Source organism: Podarcis bocagei, assembly GCF_964188305.1.
Source record: "Podarcis bocagei genome assembly, chromosome: 1".
In the NCBI taxonomy this organism is placed as follows: Eukaryota; Metazoa; Chordata; class Lepidosauria; order Squamata; family Lacertidae; genus Podarcis; species Podarcis bocagei.
The window spans coordinates 45,644,973-45,662,610 of NC_138125.1; the positions used below are offsets into that span (position 1 = coordinate 45,644,973).

Sequence of the window (17,638 nt, forward strand, 5' to 3'; positions counted from 1 at the left end):
TGTGCATTTTATTGATGATATTGGCCATGAAAAAATAAAAAGGTTTATCCTATAATATTCACTGAGTGCATCTGAGAAGTTCTCTTCAGAACATTTTTAATTATTTCTTTTTTATGAGAAGCAACATAGTAGATTTATAAGAGCAGTGTTCAGCTATTTTGTAAATATTTTCATTTTAAAAACAGAGGCTACCTTCATGCTTTCAATTTTCTCAATAAACATGTTGTTCAACATTTTCCTGCATTTTATTACACCAGTTCATAACCAGTGGGACCCTCTTCTCTATAAATTGATAGTCAATCTGCCTTCCTTCTCTTACTCTTACTATGTTTTTGCTAGTTTTATCATTTGGACAGCGTCCCATATTCTCAAAATTCAGTCTTGTAATGGGGTGTTGATTTCCTCCTGACTTGGAACTGATTGCGGCATAGACTGCTATCAGAAAGTGTGTTATCATTGTCCTGTCTTCTAGCAAAACATGATTTTAGAATATATCCCAATAATACAACTGGTGGATTTATTTGTGGCACATGCCCTGTTCAAAGCATTTATGCTCACCAACGTACAGCAATCTTCTAACATATATTTCTCTTTTGTACCAGGTGAATGCGACAGTTCCTTTGCTTGGACGTTCTGGTTTGCTTGGGGAACTAAGGAACAACTTCTTCACAGATGTGGCATGCGGCAGGGGCAAAAAAGCAGACAGCACTTTCTGTATCACTTCCTCAGGTCTCCTGTGTGAATTCAACGAGAAGAGGCTGCTGGACAAGTGGGTGGAGCTGAGAGTAAGTTCAGAAGCTGGAACTCTTGGTTGATGATGATGGGAATGCACTAAGCCCGCAAGCTGTTGTCCTGGGAGCTGGGGCACGCTTGGTCTGAAGGCATGCTATGCAGGAACCTTGATGAAGTTAACCAGGTCTAGGTTTGGCCTGGAAGGAGTCTGCCTGGGAGCCTTATATATGGAAGAAAGGATGTTTTTATTATGTTTCTAGATATGTTGTAGCCACCCAGAAGGGCTGGGGAAACCAGGCCAGATGGACAGGATACAAATAAAATAATAATAATAATAATAATAATAATAATAATAATAATAATAATAATAATAATAATAATAATAATAATAATAAATTTGTAAACAAACAAACCCTGCAAATGACTAGTGAGGTATAAAATGACACTTGCCCTATTTGCATGGAAAGGGGATAGGTACAATTGAAAGGGGTATGTGGGCATGGGTGTGGAAACGCCCTTTCTCCTTGCCTCCCATACTACTGCAGCCCACCTTCCCAGATTTCTCCTACCTGGGCTCAGATAGGAATGAGCCTAGCTGGGAGGAAAAAAAACAACACTTGGGGGAAAGCAAGTGCTTAGGGGTGGGTTCAGTGCCCCTTCTCCACTCACCTGCCCTTCGGCCCTTCTACAGTTTTCAGGGGTTTTTTTTGTATCTCTACCTTCTATGTTACAAAAAAATAGAGCACCACCAGGATTTCAAGTTTGTTGTCAGAGGGTTCATTTACACCTCCCAGTAAAGTGCACTTTTTATTGGTCCATTTTGAAAGTCGTCTGTAGTTTGGGACTGAGATATATTCATGAAATGTTTGGATATATCTATATATTTAGCATTTGGACAATTGTTTTCTGCAGAGAGCCACTTGAAAGCCTCTGTCACCCAGGCATGGTGGTGTCCTAAAATAAGACCCCAACTGTGCCGTCTGGGGAGACCCTGTGAATATTGCATGAGAATTGTCTTGAACAGCGTTTTTAGCAGCTCATTACTGCATTTCCTGCTCTAGCAAAAACTAATGTATACACGCTTAAGGACTTTAAGTAAAAGTGATTTTAGAATATTTATTCCATGCAGCCTCACATTAGTGCTACAGTTCAGATGAGTAACTGAATCTGAAAAATGCTGATTTGCAGAAGCCCTAGTAGTTGTGACCAACCTGCATTACAAACTGAATTAGAATAACAGAATCATAGAATTGTACGGTTGTAACTGTGCAAGATGCCTTTTCTGTCTACAAAGAGGTAATAACTAGATCTGTGATGAATAGACACCTAGACAGCTTGATGCTGAACCACACTGAAAACGTGCTCTCCCTTGTAGTATGGTAAAACACAAAGGTTTGCATGTGTGTGTGATTACTTTTTTTAAACAGGAGCCTCACTCTCCAAGTTGAATGTCTCTCTTTCTCTCTCCTCCTTTCCTTCCTTTCTGCACTGAAATCACCTTTTCTCTTTTACTTAGAACACAGACAGCTTCACAGTAAGTCAGAATGGCATCGTTGCCTCCAGCACCCCACTTCCACACCATGCCTCCCATTTGTTGTCATATTTTGCGATGGTGCAAATCGTAATAGCGGGGGGAATATTTAGTGGAATAGGACAAAGTCTAAGCCAGAAAGTGTGTTTTGGCAGGGTTCATTTCCTCTCCTGATTCAGGGGAATATTGCCCCAGTATGGTGCGTAAATAATTGTTGTGTGACTTGCAGGAGGGAAAGGAACTGCTAGGAAAGGACATTCGCTTTCTTTTCATTTGGTGGCTTCATCTCATATTACTCACTTTCTTCACTTTCGTCCCTCTTTGTCCCCACCACCCTGATTTCCTTCTACCTCGTCATGCTTTTAATGTGGTGCTTTTTTAAGGAATGTGCTGCTCATGTGGGTGTCTTGTGTCCTCAGACCACTGTGGCAAACTGCATCTCTGTGAACCACGATTACATCTTCTGTGGCTGTGCGGATGGCACGGTGCGGATTTTTAACCCTTTGAACCTTCACTTTGTGACTACGCTCCCCAAGCCACACTTCCTGGGGACGGATATTGCCAGCGTCACGGAAGCCAGGTAGGAAAAGGGAGAGGCCCACAAGCCTCTTTTGACATAACAAAATCTGTGATCTTGTACGATGTCTCAAAGTCATGGCAAGAGCGCCTGCTTGGTGTTTCAGCTTTTCAGTCTGTATTGAAAGTGAAGGTGGGCCCATAGCTCAGCAGTAGGACACATGCATTGCATGTAGAAGGATCCAGGTTTGATATGTGGCATCTGCAGAGTTCCCTGCTTTGGAAAGGTGCTGCTCAAGTGCATATATGGGATAGGCAGGCAAATAGTCTGACCAGGTACAAGGTAGTTTTGTGCATTAATATGACTAAGCAGCTGTACTTGTTTCCAGTGACCTACAAATTTGACTTCTCCCATCTTCCTTCTAAAGCAGTTCCTTCTGTGCCTTTACACCCAAATCTTGTCTTGTAGTATTCTCTCCCTTCCTGTGCCCCAGTCTCAATCTGCCATCGTCCTAGTAGGCTTTGGGGAGTTTAAGTAGGCAGAATGCGCTTGCCTTGGACTCTTTATCATTGGATAGTTGGAGCTATGCATTGGTATGCACACACAACAGAGCATTCTTTTGTTGCCCTTCCAAGTATTTTAATTAAATATGCATTTCTCTAGAAACAAACTTGATGCAAAGAAGCATTCCTTGTTCAGCCTCTCAATGCCTGTGTGCAGCATCTTTTAATATCTTGCTAGCTGGAATTGCTAGACCATTCGCATGTTGCTGCCCTGTTAGCCAGAGAGTCCCTTGATTGCCTGCATTTTGCAGGAGAGATTCAAGCACATACCAGGAAATCTGGGTTTGCACAATTCAAGTGAATTAAAGTGTTCTGTCATCCTAGCACAACAAATCCAAATTAAAAAAGAAACTGACTTTTTGCAGTTAGGAGACTAATAGTGAAATGCATTGAAAGGTGTAGGATGAATGAATTATTAACAGGAAAATATGTAAACATCCCACAAGGAAATTGGGATGAATGCAGGATCATAGAATCATAGAGTTGGAAGAGACCACAAGGGCCATGACTGTTGATTTGTGACAGGATGACTGTTGATTTGTGACAGGATGACTGTTGATTTGTGGTAAAATGAATGAGAACAAATTCTCAATGAAGACCAGATACGATCTTGCTCTGGGCAAGCAAATCAGGTTGAGTGCTCAATAAACTGGTTCTCTAGAATAGCCCAGAATGACAGAAAAAAATACAAATGCACAAGGCAAGTGCCTTTTCAATGCACTGGCTCTTGGGTCTGAAAAGACCAACTACCCTGCAGATTAAAAAGTGATACGTCCTGTCCAGCTGTGGCCGAGAAAGCCATGACTGTGCATACTCCTATCTCTTGGCCACATTAATACAGTGGTGCCCCGCAAGACGAATGCCTCGCAAGACGAAAAACTCGCTAGACGAAAGGGTTTTTCGGTTTTGCGTTGCTTCGCTAGACGAATTTCCCTATGGGCTTGCTTCGCAAGACGAAAACGTCTTGCGCTTTTTTCTTAAAGCCGCTTGAAGAGGCGCAGTTGCGACGGACCGTGCTTCGCAAGACGAAAAACATCGCAAGACGAAAAGACTCACGGAACGAATTATTTTCGTCTTGCGAGGCACCACTGTAGTTCACGTGTTTGGATTACAGTTTTGCTCAGAATGCAGCCTTGAGCAGCCAATGAGAGCTGCATCCTAAAACTGCAATGATTTGAAATGGGAAGCTGGGCATCAAACGCGGAGTCTGTTTGTTCCGTTTCTGAAAGCCTCGTGTTGTTGGAGCACTCGGCCAGCGATACACTGTGCTGGCTCTTTTTTCTTCCAGAAGCAATTTCTGCCAGTCCCATGCCTATAATTTCTCTCTGAGCAGCCAAAATTACGTGGCTCCTAAAAGTATGGAGCTTGGGAGCTGATCACAAACATAGCTGCATGCATTTTTCCCTCCATTTGAAAGGAAGCTGAAAGCCACAGACATCATTAAAACCATTTCATGCAATAGGTTCTTTGTGGGATGCTTGTCTTGAGCCCTTCTGACAGCCCACGCTTCATTAATTACTTGGCTTTCAGTACAATCTCTGTTACATTCTTTGGTCTGCTAGTTCTCAAAATCTGACCCTTTCAGTTGCCCTAGCGCCGTTTATCTTTTTTAAAAAAACCAACATCATATTATTTATTTGATATTCTCTGCATTTCAGTTGCTGTTCTAGATGTGTGAATGCTACTATAAGGGTCTGTTGCTGCTCTATCCCCACCCCCTAGGGAAATGTACATGCAGCAGTTTCTTCAAAATCTGATGAGATTCTGAGATAGGGACCATACAATGAATAATAGCACTAAGCAATCAGTGTAGATTGGTAACTTATTTAGAGCTTGAAGGTTTCTACCCCTCAGTTTTCCTGGTCTGCTATTTTTCCTGTTTCCCCACTCAACCTGTTTGCATATAGGGGCATCACCATAAGGTGACACTTTTTACAGGGTAACTTAAGCCAAGTCCCTACCCTGAGGAACTTACAAACTAAATGTTGCTAATGGACTGTTGGTAGAGGGAGGAGAAAAAGGGAAGAGGAAAGAGTCATAGGAGAATATATTCAAATGTGGACACCTTGTAAGCAGCCATGTCCATGGAGTAAGAATGGTGGTGGCAGATTCCAGATGATTAGCTGGAGAGGTTTCTGTGACCTAGAAAGAGATGGTTCTGGGTTTTTTTAAGGGTGTTTGATGCGTCATAAATGACTGATGTAGGTATGTGTGGGCTAGTAATACCCTAATACAGTGGTGCCTCGCAAGACGAAAATAATTCGTTCCGCGAGTCTTTTCGTCTTGCGATGTTTTTCGTCTTGCGAAGCACGGTCCGTCACAACTGCGCCTCTTCAAGCGGCTTTAAGAAAAAAGCGCAATATGTTTTCGTCTTGCGAAGCAAGCCCATAGGGAAATTCGTCTAGCGAAGCAACGCAAAACCGAAAAACCCTTTCGTCTAGCGAGTTTTTCGTCTTGCGAGGCATTCGTCTTGCGGGGCACCACTGTACCTTTCCTAGATTTATTTGTAAGCACTCTGTTTCTTGCTCACTTGTGTACACACACACATATACAAGCAAGCAAACAAAAACACGGAGGGTGTGGTGTGTGCCCTCTTCAGACTGCTTCATTTCCTACAGTGGAAAAACTCTGAAAAGTTTTTTTCTTTTTTCAAGTTAACGGAATATTTTTAAGATAAAGTTTTCCCATCAGCCTGGGCAGTTTGAGATTTCAATAGAAGACAATCCATAGCATTAGGAGAGAATGCCTATGTATACTGTAAGCATATGCAACCCTCAAATCCAAGATGCATTTCTGCACCTGGAGGGGTAGAGCTGTTTTCATGAGCGGGCCTCACAGAACTGTTTTTTTTTTGCTTGTGAATTGCTGCTTGCCTTCTTCTGGTTTGGAGGCACAAGAAGCAGGCACTGCACATGAACTTTTCCTTTGACTGGGTTCCTTCCTTGTGGCTCATGTTTTTTTGTCTCCCCTAATGGCTTTTGACTACGTGTGATTTTGGCTTTAGGCACAGTCCCTGGAACTTAACCCCCATGTAAGTTGCGGGCTTACTGAATCCGCTCTGCCACAAGTGCAATATTTACCCTTAGACCAGACAATCTCTCTCAGTTGCCCACTCCATTTGAAATACAATTACAATACAGACCTAGGTTACAGGGGCTTAATAACGATTAAAACAAGATAATTGTGCATGAAGCATTTCTGAACACTGGAAAGAATTCTATAAATGGGCAAGGTAATTATATGATAAAGTGTAACTATATGAATGTAGAATTAACTGGGTCAGCCTTTCCCAGCCTGGATCTGTCCTGGCTATGCTGGCTCAGGCTGATGGGACTTGTAATCATAGAATCATAGAATCATAGAGTTGGAAGAGACCACAAGGGCCATCGAGTCCAACCCCCTGCCAAACAGGAAACACCATCAGAGCACTCCTGACATATGGTTGTCAAGCCTCTGCTTAAAGACCTCCAAAAAAGGAGACTCCACCACACTCCTTGGCAGCAAATTCCACTGTCGAACAGCTCTTACTATCAGGAAGTTCTTCCTAATGTTTAGGTGGAATCTTCTTTCTTGTAGTTTGGATCCATTGCTCCGTGTCCGCTTCTCTGGAGCAGCAGAAAACAACCTTTCTCCCTCCTCTATGTGACATCCTTTTATATATTTGAACATGGCTATCATATCACCCCTTAACCTCCTCTTCTCCAGGCTAAACATGCCCAGCTCCCTTAGCCGTTCCTCATAAGGCATCGTTTCCAGGCCTTTGACCATTTTGGTTGCCCTCCTCTGGACACGTTCCAGTTTGTCAGTGTCCTTCTTGAATTGTGGTGCCCAGAACTGGACACAGTACTCCAGGTGTGGTCTGACCAGAGCAGAATACAGTGGCACTATTACTTCCCTTGATCTAGATGCTATACTCCTATTGATGCAGCCCAGAATTGCATTGGCTTTTTTAGCTGCCGCGTCACACTGTTGGCTCATGTCAAGTTTGTGGTCAACCAAGACTCCTAGATCCTTTTCACATGTACTGCTCTCAAGCCAGGTGTCACCCATCTTGTATTTGTGCCTCTCATTTTTTTTGCCCAAGTGCGATACTTTACATTTCTCCCTGTTAAAATTCATCTTGTAATCCCAAAACCCATGAAGCACACCAGGTTGGGAAAGGCCGAAATAGCAGGTGGTGGCCAGCAAAATAAGCAACCACCTTGCCCAAGCTTTGTTATACTTTGTCACTTCTCTTTCCACCCTCCGTGTTCTTCCAACAATTCATCATTGTCCTCTTTTTGTTCACAGCCGGCTCTTCTCTAACGTGACCGATGCCAAGTATCCAGACACCATTGCCTTGACCTTTGACCCCAATAACCAGTGGCTCTCCTGCGTTTACAACGATCACAGCCTCTATGTGTGGGATGTCAAGGATCCCAAGAAAGTGGGCAAGGTTTATTCGGCATTGTACCACTCCTCTTGTGTTTGGAACGTTGAGGTAAGCAAGGATTAAGAAGGTTGCCTTGCGGTGGGGGGAGTTGAGGGGAGCAGTTGGTTGTGCAGTGGCAATAAGATAATTTCTCTCTCTCCTTGTTGGCTGGTTACAAAACTGAAGTGAGATTAAAATTAAGATTAAAATTCTCATTGTGGCAAGAATCCCGAAACAATCTTCCCTCCGCTTTTCTTAATGGGTTTTCCCTGCTTGCTTGGGTTCAGGCGGTAGGTAGAAGCAATACAGTCGTACCTTGGTTTTTGAACAGTTTAGTTCTCGAACATTTTGGTTCCCAAACGCTGCAAACCCAGAAGTGACTGTTCTGGTTTGCGAACTATTTTTGGAAGCCGAACATCTGATGCGGCTTCCGATTGGCTGCAGGAACTTCCTGCATCTAATCAGAATCTGTGCTTTGGTTTCCGAACGTTTTGGAAGTTGAATAGACTTCCAGAACGGATTCTGTTTGACTTCCAAGGTACAACTGTATTTTGCAACTGCAGTAATGAACTGCCTGAATCCATGGGGATGGAGACTAATTGTGCAGGGGGGAAGAAGAAGAAGAAGAAGAAGAGGAGGAGGAGGCGGAGGAGGAGGAATTACCCTTCCTAGTCATGCAGCTGAAAATTTAATGCACACATTGAGGACAGGGCCCAAGCTGAGGCATTTTCTATTGATTTAAAATATTCCACCTTAAAGTGAAGGTGTCCTTGGAAAGATATGAACCTGATGTTTCCCTGATGCAGGGATGGCCAGGATGGTGCTCTCCAGCTGTAGATAAAGTAAGGCTTGCATCGAGCTCCAGCCAGCATGGCCAGTGGTCTCATCCAGCAACATTTGGAGAGCACCGTTGGCTACCCCTGCCCTGGTCTTTGGCCTCCAAGAATAGCCCATGTAGTTACAAAGACTGTGTGGCTTCTTTTGCTCTTCCATGCTGTATACATAAGGGTGCAGGAAGAAAATGTGCTATGACCACAGCCTGCAACTCGAGAACATTTGGCTTCCTCGCTTCTAACTTTAGGAAAGGATATGTTGCCGATCTCTCCAATCAGTGCTTTCTTTTTCTGTCACCATCTTCTGAAATCAGCTTTTAACTCAAAAACTCCATTGTGTAGATGTGTACTGAGCACCTATCCCAACAGTGCTGCTGCTTTGTGCATCCAGAAACTTTCTCTTAGGGGGTTAGTCAGAAAAGGAACAAAGGGAACTAAGTAGGCATTTCAGATCATCTCCTTTTCTCAGTACAGTACTGGTTTCAGTTATGCCAGAGTGTCAAAGGATCATAGCAATAGCAGAGTGCTGCTCCCTGGTGGTGTGTGCAAGAGTGTTTAAAGATATTTGCTCCTTTCTACTTCTAATGACCATTTGGAGTGTTATCATGTAACAGCAGGGCTCCTATTTAAAGGACAAATTGCTGTCATGTTCTGGCCAGGTTATTTTATATAAATGGAAATGAAGGTTTCATTTGTCTAGGGAGACCACTTTCAAACGTGGACAGGGCAGGCCTCATGCTCTTTAATGATTATGTAGAACAAGGAATTTTTGCAGAAGTGGCTTGGTTTGCAGGGTGTAAAAAGGGCATACCTATCAAAGTCACCTCTCCAACACATCTGTTTAGCAGCAAGGAGCCCTGTTCTCTCCTGAATTTTGCCATCCTCAGTTTGGTGCAAATGCATTTCCTCTTTTTTCTTTTTTATTGTCAAATACAGGTGATACCTTTCTTACTTTGCTTTGTTTGCCTGTCTTCAGGTGTACCCTGAGGTGAAGGATAGCAACCAGTCTTGCTTGCCCCCAAACTCTTTCATCACCTGCTCTTCTGATAACACCATCCGCCTCTGGAACACAGAGAGCTCCAACATCCATGGGGCGGCTCTCCATCGGAACATTCTGAGCAATGTAAGAACATATTTTGGTCTGGAACTCATCACATGGGATTGTTCTTAATGCAGGACAAAAGGAGCTGAGCAGCCAGCTTTATACCAAATGTGCAATCTAGGCAATGTTGCTCTGAAATGCAGCAACCAAGTTAAGTTTTGCTTGTGAGAGCAGCCTTGGATTTTGTTTGCACGTTGTAGCCTGTATGGATCCTTTTTTCTGTTCCACGTTTTTACTGTGTTATGTAAGAACCAGCGCCCAAAGTGCCTTAACCAGTATAATCAAACGCTCCTGCTGTTCACCACTTTGGGGTAGCTTTTGGGCTGTGTAGCAGGTTATAGATAAAGCCATAACATAAGGAACGTCTTGTTCTTTTTCTTATCAGGACTTGATGAAAATTATATATGTAGATGAAAACACTCAGACCCTCCTGGACACAGAATATAACACTGGTGGGGGTGCCGACAAGGCTGACACGCAGGCCCTAGATGCAAAGGTGGGGATTCGTACAGTGTGTGTGAGCCCTACTGGGGAGCACCTGGCATCAGGTGACAGGATAGGTACTCTCAGGTAAGGTTTTTTTATATTATTATTAAAGAAGGCTAAACTTCTGTAGCAATACTGAAAGGTCCTTTCTGACCCTCTGACTGTGCTCTTCTCAGGATCTATGAGCTGAAATCCCTGAGAGAAATGCTGAAGGTGGAAGCTCATGATTCTGAAATCCTCTGCCTTGAGTACTCCAGACCTGAGACAGGTAAGATTAGCTCAGCCCCAACTCAGGCTTATTTGTTGGCATTCTGAGTTTAACTCTTTAGCTCTGTTAGCAGAGATCATTCAGTTCCAGATATAAAATTTGAAGGAGACGAAATAGTCTATTACTAAAGCCACAGGCACATATAGGCCATTGCTCCTTTTAAAAATTAATCACAGAATGAAACGTTGTTGTTGTTGTTGTTGTTGTTGTTGTTGTTGTTGTTGTTGTTGTTGTTGTTGTTGTTTTCGCTGCCCTTCTGACTAGGTTGCCCCAGCCACTCTGGATGGCTCCAAACAAAGCACATTAAAAACTTCCCTATACAGGGCTGCCTTCAGATGTCTTCTAAAAGTCTCATAGTTGTTTATTTCCTTGACATCTGATGGGAGGGCATTCCATAGGGTGGGTGCGACTAACAGAGGGCCCTCTGCTTGGTTCCCTGTAACTTCACTTCTCACATTGAGGGAACCTCCAAAAGGCCCCTGGACCTCTGTCAGGGATGGAGACAGTACTTCTGGTATACGGGGCCAAGGCCATCTAGGGCTTCAAAAGTCAGCACCAAAACTTTGAATTGGGCTGGGAAATGTACCAGGAGCCAATGCAGATCTTTCAGGACCAGTGTTATATGGTCTTGGCGGCCACTCCCAGTCACCAGTCTAGCTGCCGCATTCTGGATTAGTTGTAGTTTCTGAGTCACCTTCAAAGGTAGCCCCACGTAGAGTGCATTGCAGTAGTCCAAGTGGGAGATAACTAGACTGTCTGAAGGCAGGTAGGGTCTCAGCCGGCGTGCCAGATGGAGCTGGTAGAGAGTTGCCCTGGACACAGAATTAACCTGTGTCTCCATGGACAGCTGTGAGTCCAAAATGACTCCCAGTCTGTGCCGCTGGTCCTTCAGGGGCACAGTTACCCTATTCAGGAGCATGGAGTCCCCCACATATGTCCACCCCCCTGTCCCCCAGAAGCAGTACTTCCGTCTTGTTGGGATTCAACCTCAGTCCATTAACCACCAACCATCCTCCAACATGAGGAAAGCACCGTTGTATCACAACATACTGCAGTCCTTTTGAAGTCCAGCTTGAGAAAATGCATTAGCAACTAAAGGATTTTCTCATTTCATATCTTTATGACAGGGTTGAAGCTTCTAGCATCAGCCAGTCGGGACAGACTGATTCATGTTTTGGATGCAGGGAAGGATTATAGCCTGCAACAGACACTGGATGAGCATTCGTCCTCTATCACAGCTGTGAAGTTTGCAGGTAACGGGGTCAAGTGCAACTGTCTTTGTTAACTCGACAAATGTTCCTCATTGCAGTTACAAGTAGCTGATAGACATTTGACAGTTTTCATAGCTGATTGCTGCATTTGGGTACCCACTTCCCATAACATTCTGGTTCCTTTCCTTTCTGCCTCTGGAATACTGCAAACTTTTCAAGTAGAGGAAAGGCAACTGGTTAATGCAGCAGACATCATGCAACAAAACATTCATTTGCTCATATTCAGCGTTCAGTTGGGGAAGGGCCACAGATCAGTGGGAAAGCATCTGCTTTGCATCCATAAAGTCACAGATTTCATCATTGGCATTTCGAGGTAGGAGTGGGGAGACCCTTGTCTGAAACTCTGGAGAGCTAGGCTGGATGCGCCAATGGTCTGAATTGGTATAAGGCTGCTGTCTATGTTCACACATTATCAGAAAGTTATCTTCGCCATTTCCCCCTGCCAAATTGACCTTGGTTTGTGTTCTCCTATCACATGTGGTTTGGCTCGTTTGCATGGGTGATGTGGAGCTATTTGCAGATGTGGTACACTCACTCTCTATTCGCGGTTCATATTTTTCGTTAGCAAAATTTGTATATCGCCTAATTGTAAATACTGTAAAGCCTCTAAAGTGGTTTGGGGTGTGGGGAGATTGTATGGGTTAACTAAGTGTGGTGTAGCAATACATAACTTGGATTTGAAACCTCTGTGCAGATGCTTACTGAGCCAAGAAGCTCACTGGGTAAACTTTGGCCAGCCATGCTTTCTCAGCCTGCCCTACCTCACAGGATGGTTGTGAGAATCAAACAGAAATGGGCCTGTTTGCTATTCTTCACTCTGGCATCCATTGTGCTCCTTCAAATAGAACAGAGCCTGGTTTGCTAGGGTGGAAAAGTGCATTGCTTAAAAAAAACAACAACCTTAAAATATCATCTCCAAACCCTGGTGCGCTCCAGATGTTCTGGCCTGCAAGTCCAATCAGCCCCAGCCATGGTGATGGAGCCTGTACTTTAAAACACAATGTTTGAGAAGGCTGCTTTAAAACACAGACTGGCAGGAATAGTAATATGCCATATACAGGAAGGACTGTAAGGCACAAATAAATTGAAGAAATCTAAGTTTTGTATTGCATGTCCGCTTGCTCATGGGCCTACCTGTTTCTCTCCTTCTCTAGCCAATGATGGAAAGGTGAAAATGATCAGCTGTGGAGCAGATAAGAGTATCTATTTCCGCACTGCACAGAAGGTAATTCCATTAGAGTATTCTGTCTTTATGTAACTTCTGGAGTAGAGCTATTTTAAGAGTGAAGAAGAGAGGAAAGGCTTTGGATGGTGGTCCAGGCCTTGTTTCTTTCCTATCTTGACTTAAATAAAAAATAGAAGAAACTATGTTGCAGGAGGCCTGCTAGTAATGGAGCCATTCAGCCACTGTATAATTTCAGCCTCTTTATGTAACTGTTTTGAAGGCGGGCGCTTTTATCTCTTGCTTGGAAAGAATACCCTGGTCTTCATTGAAGTGCCCCGGTCTTCACTGCTGCTGTTTTTTCTTGCACTTAGACAGCTGATGGGGTTCTCTTTACTCGTACGCACCATGTTGTTAGGAAGACCACTCTGTACGACATGGATGTGGACCCTAACTGGAAGTATGCTGCTATTGGATGCCAGGACCGCAATATCAGGTTGGTTCACTAGCTGGGATCTAAACATTTTATTCCTTAGCTTAGACTTGAGAACAAGTTCCATTGAACTCAGTAGTGTGTCATTTCTTAATAAACATGACCAATGGAGTCAAATCAATGTTTAAGATTTCCTGGCCTATGTATACCAACCTTCCCCACCCTGGTGCCTTCTAGATTTTTGGGCTGCAGTTTGCATCAGCCCCAGCCACCAAGGTCAATGATCAGGGATGGTGGGAGTTTACTATTATTATTATTATTATTATTATTATTATTATTATTATTATTATTATTATTATTATTATTAATCAGTCAGTCAGTCAATCAGTTAGATTTCCTCCCTTGCCTTGTGCTGTAAGATCCTAGGGTTGGTTACATAGAGCTGTAGTCCAACAGCATATGGACAACACCAGGTTGGGGAAGGTGGGTGAAGGCACTACTAATCAGAAAACCATCCTGTGAGTGCCTGACTTGTTCCAACTTCACTATTCAAAGAACCAATGCCTGGGACTAGCTTCTTCTCACTATTAAGTCACACCTAATGCAAAGACAGTATGCAGAAATCTATTGACAGAGGATTTCTTGCACTGGCCAGGGGTTAGGGTAGGTGTCATTTTGAGGCCCCTTCTGATGCTATGATCCCAAGAGAAGAGTGGCAGGAGCACTCATGTGATTGAATAGTGTCGGATGGGGAGGTGGAGTGGCCACTAGCTTAGATATCTCTTTTGAAAGGGAGGTGGATCTTTACAGCTAATAGCTATTTAGGGCTAAATGAAACTGTCACATGTTCAAGACCCATCAGACAAGAGGTCCTAAATGCTAGAAGTCTGTCTGGTGAGCTTCCCAGAGATATTTGGCTGGCCACTCACTGTTTGAACTAGATTTTATTTATTTTATATTTTATTAGCTTTCTCAGGGCAGTTCAAAAGATAAAAATACGAGAGGAAACAACAAAGCAATAATGCCCCTCCCACAAACACATTTAAAAGGTCGTAGAATATTCATCAGCCAATTGGTTAAAGAGGAACATTTTTGCCTGGCTCCTAAAAATATGTAATGAAGGTACTAGCTGAACCTCCCTTGGGAGAGCATTCGGCAGATGGGGAGCCACTGCAGAAAAGGCCTGTTCTCATGTTGCCACCCTTCGGACCACACGTGGAGAAGGCACATGAAGAAGGGCCTCAGAGGATGAATGCAGAGTCTGGGTCGGTTTATATGAGAGGCAGTGCTTTGAGGTATTACAGTCCTGAGATGCAATTCTTGTTCTGCTATAGCAGGGCCTTATTAATGATAATGTCTTGTTTCCCTCTCAGGATTTTCAACATTAGCAGTGGGAAGCAAAAAAAGCTATACAAGGGATCCCAAAGTGAAGATGGCACCCTCATTAAAGTAAGGCCTTTATCGGTTTTGCCTCCCACAGCTCCATTTTTCCTTGTGTGTGCTTTTTATTATGTGCAGCTTGATTTGGTGCTCTGATTGAGGGGCTAGATTTCAACTTAATTCCATGCAATGTGAAGACCTTACGTTTGGGAATATGTCATTTGTTGCTGGTGTATGTTTGTGCAAATTGCAGAATGGATAATCTATTCTCAATACATTCTGGGTATAAATGAAAGATAACATTATAAAGATGTGGATAAAATTACTACCATTACTCCAGAAAGTAAGTAGTTAAAATCCATAAGAATCACTCTGCGCTAAAAACGGGGATGAATAAATAAGTATTGGCTTCGGGTTTCTCAATAAAAGGGCTGTGTTTTAAAGTGGCATCTGTGGATAATTTATCTGCTGCTACTCTAAACTGATCCATATGGACAAAAAATCCAGTGGTGCTGAATAAGCATATTTGAATATGGTACATTCTCCCCATTGTGCACGTCATGCATTATCCTGGGGCACTTCCTCTATTCCCTTTTGATGATTCTTGCATGCTGTGTTGTGGAAACATATACAATAACTTTGCATTCAGTCTCCAAAACAGTTTTGTTTATTGTTTCTCGGCTCTCTTAGCCTTGATTCAGGAAGCGCCTCTCCTAGCCAGATCAGTTTGTTTGCTTTCCAGATTTTTTCAGCAAAGCAGATTGCTAGAAATCTGTGACACAGAAGATGACAATATTGCCAGGGTGGAGAGATCTGAGAATCTAGAACAATGCTAACATTAGATAAATCCTATTCTTCTGAGGGGATCCTGACCTCTAATGCCTAGTATGTATATACCACCTACATGGCTGGTGAACTCTACCCCCCCTTCAAGGTTTTTTGGGGGGAGAATAGGAGAGTTTGGATCCAAAGCCCCATCTGCTTTTTAGTTAACTTGGTTAGCATGGGATTACAAAATATGCATTATTATCCTCTGGCCTGGATAATGCTCATACCATGAAACATACCCACCTGGTTGTGTGCACTTAGCAAAATCCTGCAAACTAGACTTTCTAAAGCCAAGAGACCATAGCACAGATATATTTTATTGTTATTCTTTTTTTTCTCTGTTCTGTGTCATTTGTTTCAGGTGCAAACAGATCCCTCTGGTCTCTATATTGCTACAAGCTGCTCTGACAAGAACCTTTCTATCTTTGATTTCTACTCAGGCGAGTGCGTGGCCACAATGTACGGGCATTCAGGTAAATCGCTGAGCCTTTGTTGATGGTGAATGTTGCTTGAAAATTCTTAGTGAGTTACATTCCATGGTTGTTTTTTTAAATGAAGGGAGCATGTTATAGTACCACATTTGGTAGTACCACATTTGTTAAAGTATATTTTCATAGAAATAATACTTTTCTCTATGTTGAGTACTTAGGTGAGCTGGTGCAATTGCAAATGAGGTGCCCTTTCAGCAGTGGCATAGTTTATTTCAATTAATCCATATAGTGGATTTGTTGAATGGTTTCATATGATTTTTGACTGGTGGCCTCAAAGTGGCTCATAATTTTTTAAAAACGCAATTGATACATTAAAAGCCACGTACTTAGAAAAGAACTAGCCTGGCTTCATCAGGAGTTGGCAGCTGGCATTGTCTTTGCCTACCTGCCCTCTTCCCTTCCACACAGGACAGTTGGTAGTAGTGGGTCCTCTGGTGAGGGAAGGATCAGTCCACCTGCTGCTTTGTCTTTGCCTCCTGCCCTCTGTAATCCTTCAGGTTTGTTTTGGTATTACATGTGAACTGACGCAATCGGTAAGGGTTAGGCAATGGTTCCTGTAGGGCTTCTGGTCATAGAACTCCAAGCTGTTCATTTGAAGTCGTTGCACAAAACAGTGTTTCAAGATCTGTTCTCTTTGTCCTTCTGACATTTACAGAGATTGTAACTGGGATGATGTTCAGCAATGACTGCAAACACTTGATCTCGGTCTCTGGTGATAGGTAAGCAAAGGGATATTTCTGCCTTAGATCTTCCTTTCATCAGTGGGTATGGATGCTTAAAAGTTACTTTAAAAAAAAATGGGGTGGATGTGCAATGGCCTTTACTCTGTGCATTGGAAGAGTATTAACATAGGCCTCCCACTGTGAGGTGTGATAATATTTGAAGAATTATGGGGAAAGAGGTGCATCCTGGGCTTTCTGGAGTGTCAGTATGAAGGTGGGAAGCAGTGGGCATCAGGCAGGTACACTGAGGAGACGGCACTGAGCTTCTAGCCACAGGTATTGAGGAGGGTATAGAAACTTGCAGGAGAACGAATCTTCTCCAGGAACGTGTATCTGGGTAGAATTGGCGGTTCTGGAGCAAGACAAGACTTGTTTCTGTGTTTCCTGCTTACAGCTGCATTTTCATCTGGCGTCTGAGTTCGGAGATGACCATCAACATGCGGCAGCGCCTGGCAGACATGAAGCAGAGAGGGAAGCAAGCAGAGAAAGCACAGCCAGGCAAACCAGCTGGGCTTGCCAGGTAGGAGGAAGCCATTGCAGACAGTTTTCAGTAATAAGAGGTGTTTACTGGCTGCATAATCAAGTGGAAATTCAGATGTGGAGGGACGCAGGTGGTGCTGTGGTCTAAACCAGTGAGCCTCTTGGGCTTGCCGATCAGAAGGTCGGCAGTTCGAATCCCCGTGACAGGGTGAGCTCCCGTTGCTCTGTACCAGCTCCTGCCAAACTAGCAGTTTGAAAGCACGCCAGTGCAAGTAGATAAATAGGTACCACTTCGGTGGGAAGGTAAACGGTGTTTCCGTGCGCTCTGGCTTCCGTCACAGTGTTCCGTTGCGCCAGAAGCGGTTTAGTCATGCTGGCCACATGACCCAGAAAGCTGTCTGTGGACAAACGCCAGCTCCCTCAGCCTG

At 43.5% G+C, this 17,638-nt stretch overlaps 2 protein-coding genes across 6 annotated transcripts in view; one reads left to right on the top strand and one right to left on the bottom strand.

Moving 5' to 3' along the window:
• Positions 1-17,638, bottom strand: part of SPTBN5 (spectrin beta, non-erythrocytic 5) — a 397,537-nt gene that overhangs the window by 119,985 nt on the left and 259,914 nt on the right. The gene's annotated exons all lie outside the window — the stretch shown is intronic.
• The window catches only part of MAPKBP1 (mitogen-activated protein kinase binding protein 1), a 125,429-nt gene that overhangs the window by 81,685 nt on the left and 26,106 nt on the right, over positions 1-17,638 (top strand). For 4 of the 5 annotated variants that reach the window (XM_081207656.1, XM_081207659.1, XM_081207658.1 and 1 more), the window contains exons 8-21: positions 603-785; positions 2,249-2,266; positions 2,683-2,843; positions 7,634-7,823; positions 9,564-9,710; positions 10,075-10,259; positions 10,352-10,443; positions 11,571-11,696; positions 12,869-12,939; positions 13,251-13,372; positions 14,683-14,758; positions 15,879-15,990; positions 16,664-16,727; positions 17,125-17,250. In XM_081207656.1, coding sequence (XP_081063782.1) covers positions 603-785; positions 2,249-2,266; positions 2,683-2,843; positions 7,634-7,823; positions 9,564-9,710; positions 10,075-10,259; positions 10,352-10,443; positions 11,571-11,696; positions 12,869-12,939; positions 13,251-13,372; positions 14,683-14,758; positions 15,879-15,990; positions 16,664-16,727; positions 17,125-17,250 — 1,673 coding nt within the window. The remainder of the gene's footprint in view (positions 1-602; positions 786-2,248; positions 2,267-2,682; positions 2,844-7,633; positions 7,824-9,563; positions 9,711-10,074; positions 10,260-10,351; positions 10,444-11,570; positions 11,697-12,868; positions 12,940-13,250; positions 13,373-14,682; positions 14,759-15,878; positions 15,991-16,663; positions 16,728-17,124; positions 17,251-17,638) is intronic. The other variant, XM_081207657.1, reaches the window with a different exon arrangement.